At 63.5% G+C, this 6,404-nt stretch overlaps 1 protein-coding gene across 4 annotated transcripts in view; it reads left to right on the top strand.

Annotated features, from left to right (window-relative positions):
* LOC310881830 (coiled-coil domain-containing protein 134-like) overlaps positions 1-6,171 on the top strand; it is a gene marked incomplete at its 5' end in the record, with an annotated part of 40,228 nt that extends 34,057 nt beyond the window's left edge. Inside the window, 7 exons of one of the 4 annotated variants that reach the window (XM_083799615.1) lie at positions 2,204-2,361; positions 3,423-3,540; positions 3,833-3,954; positions 4,160-4,244; positions 4,728-4,909; positions 5,114-5,185; positions 5,506-6,171. In XM_083799615.1, the coding sequence (XP_083655741.1) occupies positions 3,438-3,540; positions 3,833-3,954; positions 4,160-4,244; positions 4,728-4,909; positions 5,114-5,185; positions 5,506-5,631 (690 nt within the window). In that variant the 3' untranslated portion in view covers positions 5,632-6,171. Of the gene's footprint in view, positions 1-265; positions 1,798-2,203; positions 2,362-3,422; positions 3,541-3,832; positions 3,955-4,159; positions 4,245-4,727; positions 4,910-5,113; positions 5,186-5,505 lie in introns of those variants that run through there. The other 3 variants (XM_083799616.1, XM_083799614.1, XM_083799613.1) reach the window with 3 other exon arrangements.
* Positions 6,172-6,404: the final 233 nt, after the last annotated feature.

Below are 6,404 nucleotides of genomic sequence, written 5' to 3' on the forward strand. Positions count from 1 at the left end.
CTTCCTTTGAGGAGGTGATAGTAAGATGATGAGGAATCCTGCAGCTGCTAGCTTGGCCTGCTGCCTTGAGGGATGAGTAGTGAAGTGGGGAAGTGAGCGATGCCAGCAGCTGCCTAAACTGTGTCATCTGTGTTGTCGTGGGCCACTTGATCAAAGTTTGAAGTTTGAAGGTCTCATTGCTCTGTTGGGAGGGAGGGAGCACTGAAAGAACAAGGACAACAGTTTGCTGTTGGTCTGGAAATCATTCCTTCTTCTGACTGCACAGATTCAGAGCAGTCATTGTCAGATGGAGGCAGCGGAGGCAGGGACCATTCAGACCTTGCTGGGGCACCTTTCGGGACAGAGGAGCACCTGTGCAAAACATCAGGACATCGTGTATCCTTTTGCTGGGCAGAAGCCTTTGATAGGAGATGTGAGGGTGGTAGATGTAATAGAGGTAGAAAGGGCACTTAATCTGCTGTTCCTGACCATTTTTCAGCCAAAGGCAAACAAGAGTGCAAAAACTGGTGGTGGCTGCTACAGTTGGCTAATTTTGGGATGAAATACCTCATCATCCTCAAAATTGAGAAGACATTTGGGAAACAAGGAGTCATTTGGGATGTAAGACAGGTCTCTGTACAGGGATTGCGTTCATCTGTAAGGTAGAGATGATACAATGAAAGGGGAGTAGGATGGGGCAACCGTGACTTCAAAGCAGCAGCAATTCCTGTGTTGATTTCCCTGGAGGATGAGCAGCCATTTAACCTCCGTGTGCAAACTAGCACCAATTTGCCTGTAGAGTCATGGCAACCCAAAGATAACTCGTGCACTTTCAAAGTACAGCAAGTGTTCAGAAGCGGCCCAGTGGAGTTACCCCGTTGCTTTCTGCTTGGCCGTAGCATCAGAGTCCCCTGCTGAGAACCGACTCCTCCTTTTGTCTGTGGACAGGAGGGAGGGGTCACTCCCAGGTTACTTTTGGACAAACAGGGAGCCTGATGTACATGTCAAATTCAGTGTTTGTTTATTTCTGAAAATGTCCGCTTTTGCCTTCATATTTTCATCACGCTGCATTGCCTCAGACAGGTAGTAGACACGGAGCTGGCCCCAGCAATGGTTTCCTCCAGGGTGGGGGACTTCCTCCACCGTATCGGTGGGATGACACTGTCATCAGCCATGGGCAGGGTGTATGGAGGGCGAGGCGACTGTTACTGCTGAGAAACGGCTTGTCTTCATGCGTAACCCCCACGTCACGCCACTGCTCTGTGGTGGGAAGCACAGGGTTGTCCCAGAGCTCGGGTTCTCCTGGTGAAGACTGTGCCAGACCCGTGAAGTTCCTCTCTGCTGTCTTGCTGGTCTGTATGGCAGTGAGGGAAGGTGGATGTTGTTACATTGCCCAAGGGGTCTGGTTATGCTCATAGCGCTGCAGTGGTGGCTACCTCAATGGGATGGTCGTGAACACGGAAGAGAAAATCCTCTGGTCAACAGCAAGCTTTGATGTCAGTTTTATCAGGAAAGAACTTTCTTTGGGCTCACCCACATGAATGTTTCTCATGTGTCGGTGGGATTTCCGTGGTTTGGGAGGGGGGTGGTTGGGTAATGAATACCTCCGGTCAGCAGTGTGTCAAATGTGGGAACTGCGGTGTGGTACTGGAGTTTCAGCCGGGCTTTCCCTTCGGTTTCCACTCATGCCGTCAACGACAGATGTCTGGGAGGTGTGGCAGTGTCCCTCGCACACATTGGAGACTGAAACGAGAAGAGTACGCGCAATGGGGCGACGGGGGAAGAATGGAACAGGAGACCACACGTGTTTCCAGCGGGTTGTAGAGAAGAAGATGGACGAAGGAAGTCATTTCCAGCTCACTTTGGGAAAAAAAAAAAAAAAAAAAAGTTGAAAATTGTTCATGAAGCCCGGTTTCTGAAAGGGGGCCTCTCTTCGATTTCTGTGCGGGATGATGCCTAGCTGGTGCCCTGCGCTTCGCAGACGCAGACCTGCCTGGCGAAAACAACTTCGGACGCGGGCGGCACACGCTGGGGGAGCGGTGCTGGGCGGCGGGGGGCTCCGGGGGGGACCCCGAGGGCGGCAGCAGCGCCGCTCGCCCCGCAGCGAAGCGGGTCCCGCTGCCTCCCCTCCCGTCCTCCGGGGCCGGGGCCGAGCCCCCGCGGGCCGCCGCCCTCCGCCGGCCCCGCCGTGCGCGAACCGGGCCCCGGGGGGGCGGGGGTAGCGGGGTCCCGGAGGGGCGACGCCGGGAGCCCGGGGTGCCCGGGGCGGGGCGGGAGCTCAGGAAGTGACACGGCGGGGCGGGGAAGCGGCGGCAGCGGGCATGGCAGCGCGGCGGGCGTGAGCGGGCGGGCGGCGAGACCGGCACCGGCACCGGCCCGCAGGTGAGGGGCGAGGGGCCGGGACCGCGTGGCGGCGGCTGCGGCTCCGGGAGGGCCGGGTTGGGGCTCACCGGAGGGCCCCGCTCGCCGGCGGGGCTTCGGCACGGCCCGGCCTGCTCCGGGCTCCCGGTACCGGGTGCCTTCCTCCTCGCGGAGCAGCCGTGCCGGGCCGCCGCCTCGCCTCGCGTGGCACCGCCCCGCTGCAGCAGCAGCCCCGGGGCCGGCTGTCCCGGCTGCCCCCCGGGGGCCTCGAGCCCTGCCGCCGCGCGGAGACCTCCCCGGGGTGCCCGGAGCCGCTGCGGCTCCCGCGGGAGAATTTATCAAGTCGTTAACGACGCCTTAACGGGAGCCGCTAACCGGCACCTGGCTTTGGAGAAACACGTCTAAGTTAGGGGGCCGGGAGGCAGCCCGGTGGGCTTCCAGCCGGCTGGCCGGGCAGAGCTCGCTTTGGCACGGCTGGGCTCACGGGGGGAGCGGAGCAGCAGCTCCGCGGTGTTTGCGCCCCGTCTCGTCCCTCAGGGGGTGCGAAGACGCGAGGAGAGCTCTCGGAGCGGGGAGGAACGTCTGCGCGGGGCTATCGCGTCCCTGCGCCTAGGCAGGGCGGCCCGGAGCTGAGATCCTGCTGTTAAAACGGGGGTGAAGTAGGCAGGAGAGCTGTGAGAGGGTTTGGGTGGAGGTTAAGCTGGCGTGTGGGCCAGGAGGTGAGGCTTGGCGAGGGCGGAGAGCAAGTAAAAGTTGTTCGGGTCTCCTCACGACCTCATGGCAGGGCCCCAGCCGCTGTTAAGGTTACCTAAATTGGGGAAGATTCAGCTGATTTCAGTTCGGTGGCATGGTCGGGCTGGAGCACGTGTGTGTGGTGAGCAGGCTGAGCGGGCTCAGCTGTGGCAGAAAGCACCGAGCTGCTTCTGGCACCCCACCAGGCTGCCAGGGAGGCGGCGCAGCCCCTGGCCCTGGGGGTGTTTAAGGGACACGGGCTGGCGTCCCTGGGGCTCGCAGGGAGCCTCGCGGGACTCCTGCCCCGCACGTCTCCTCGCTCACCGTTGGGTTTGTCTGTTTGGTTCCAGGCTGCGGTGTCCGACATGGATCTCCTCGTGTTCTGCCCCTTTCTGCTGGTGCTGGTGCTGCCCCGGGGCGGCCTGGCAGACGTGGACAAGCAGAGGGTGGACTCCGGCTTGGAAATCTGTATCCTTCTCCTCAGGCCCTCGCCTCCATCATGCTCGTATCTGGCGGGGCCGGAGAGCGCTCGCACGCGCGAGGAGGCTCAGAGACGGCACAAAGGGGAACGTGGGGATGGAGGGGAGAGGAGGGAAGGGTCTTCAGGCTGTGATTACTGCTAATGAGATGAAAACGAGCTCCGAGGGCCCGGCTCGGTCTCTTAGGGGGAGATGCGGAGGGGCCAGGCTGGCACTGTGTGCCCGGGGGAGCGGGAGCGTGCTGTGGCGCTGGCAGCGTGGGGCCCTTGACTGCGCTGCAGATAAGAAGCTGTTCGAGGTGAAGCGCAAGGACCAGATGAACGCCCTGAAGAACCTGATCGAGCTCAACGACGTGAACCAGCAGTACAAAATCATCGACATCATGCTCAAGGGACTCTTCAAAGTGAGCGTGGGGCAGGGGACGCGTTTGGGCCGTGGTGGCGCTGGGGAGGGCGGGCAGGGAATGAGGTGACAGCAGGGGTCAAATAGTCGAGCGGGGAGCAGAAAGGAGGGCACGGTGGGGCACCCCCTGGGGGCTCAAGGGCTGCGGGGAGGACAGCGGGGCAGGGAGGGCAGAGGGATGGGGCAGTGACCGAGGGCTCTTGCAGGTGCTGGAGGACTCGCGGGCAGTGCTCATAGCTGCGGACGTGCCCCCGGACGGGCCTTTCCCTCAGGACGAGAAGCTGAAGGACGGTAGGTCCTCCCTGCTCCTCAGCCCCCGCTGCTCTGGTGCACCTCCCTTTTCTTGTGGGATCGGTGCCGGGTAGGGATAAATCCCCCTGCGCAGACACCAGGCATCCCCTGTTCCCCCCTCTTTCTGTCGGGGACCCTACTGCTGTCTCCCTGACCCGTTTGCACTGGGGGTGCCACCCCTTCAACCCCAACCTCCCCATCTCGCCACAGACACGCTCAGGACCCTGTCCTGCCCGGGAGGGCCATGGGGGTGGGTCATCCCGCAAAGCCCCCCATACAGCTCTTGCTCTCGATCCCCTTTCCTGGGTGACACCACGTGGATGTAGGATTTCACAGCCCGCGTCACCTCTCCCTTACCCCGTCTCCATCCTCAGCATCTCATGGCTGGCATCTGCTGGCAGTGCCTGGGACGAGGCCTGGGGTTTTGGGGTGCGGTGGTGTGCGGGACGGGCTGCCGACGGGGCCGGTGCCTCTCGTCCCCAGCCTACTCCCACGTGGTGGAGAACACGGCCTTCTTCGGGGACGTCGTCCTGCGCTTCCCCAAGATCGTGCACCACTACTTCGACCGCAACTCCAACTGGAACAACCTCATCCGCTGGGGCATCGGCTTCTGCAACCTGACGGGCGTCTTCGAGCGGGGGCCCCACTCCCAGCTCCTGGGGCTGGTACGGCCCCGAGCCCCCCACCGCCACTGCGGCCCCCCCCTGCTGTCCAGGGGGCTGCGGGGAGAAAGGGAGGGTGGGGGGCAGAAAGAGGAGCTGCTGGGGGGCTGCTGAGCGCACCCCGCATCTGAGGGGGTCGCACGTCTTGGGCTGGGGGATGGGGGGAGGGCAGGAGCTGGTGGCAGCGGTCTCTGCTTTGCTCCGCAGATGGCTCAGGAGCTGGGCATCAGCGAGAAGTCCCCCGATTACCGCAATCCCTTCAAAGCCGACCACTCTGAGGTAAGGCAGCCGAGCCGCGTGGGTCCCCCTCGGCCCCCCACGGTCAGCGGTGACTCTGGTGGGATTTTGGTGGGTTGTGCTCTGCGGGGGGATGCGGCGGGGGATGCCGAGCTCCAACTCCACTCTCCAACAAAACGATGAGTTTTTAGTGTCTTTTGCAATGCCATAGCCTGTCCGCATCCCTTCCTTTACCGGGCAGGCAAAACACTCTCTGCATCTGTGTCATGTCATCCTGACACCTCCCTGGAGCCAAATTAGCCCGGTGTAGGAGCCGTGGTTGCGTTAGCAGCCCCCCGGCTGACCATGCTGCCCCTCCCCAGTTCTTCCCCAGCGCCGACACCTTCCAGAAGGCGCTGCGCGAGGAGGAGAAGCGGAGGAAGAAGGAGGAGAAGCGCAAGGAGATCCGCAAGGGCCCGCGCATCTCGCGCTCGCAGTCGGAGCTGTAAGCACCGGGCTGCACCTCCACGGGGCCGGCTTCGGGGCGGGGGCCGGGCCCTGTGCCCACAGGGCTGCTCCCACCCGTGGGGCCGTGCCGCCTCCGCCCGCGGGTGGGCCGGGGAGCCCGCCGTGCTGCTGCTTGTGAGTTTTGGGGTGGTTTTTGTGTTTTGTTTGCCCCGGTTATACCTGGCCTCTGCCCGCTCGCTACCTCTGCCCGACCCCGTGCCCCGGGGGCCGCTTTCCCGTACGGCCGGCGTTCCAGCTGCGGCCCCACGGTGGGAAGGCCGGCTCCCAGCCCAGCTGGTGCCTGGCGGGGACAGCGGGGCGCGCGGCTCCCCACCAAAACTCCCTCGGGGACCCAAAGCGGCAGCGGGACCATCGCCGGGATGGTGCTGGGGCGGGGGCCGTGCCACGCTGCCTTCAGGGAAGGGGAAACGTCCTTCGGTTCTTCGCGCAGAGCCGGCGGCGGGGACGCGCGCCGGAGCGGGGCGTGCCTCGTGTCTCCCGAATAAACCCCACTTACTGTTGTTAATTTTTTTTTTAACGAAGACCAGCCCGTCTCCTGGTGCTGTTTCCGTGCGAACCGGGTCCCGCTGCCCCCTGCCGCCCACCCAGCGTCCCGGCGGGGCCGTGGGGGGGGGGGGGGGGGGGGGCAGGAGCCAGGCCCGTGGGCGCCGCGCGTGCCCCACGCGTGTCCCTCCCGGCGCGGGGTGGCGCGCCTCGCCGCGCGCGCGGCCACGCCCCCTCATGAATATTCAGCGGGAGGGGGGCGTGGCCTCGC

Source organism: Anser anser (assembly GCF_964211835.1).
Source record: "Anser anser genome assembly, chromosome: 1".
NCBI lineage: Eukaryota > Metazoa > Chordata > Aves > Anseriformes > Anatidae > Anser > Anser anser.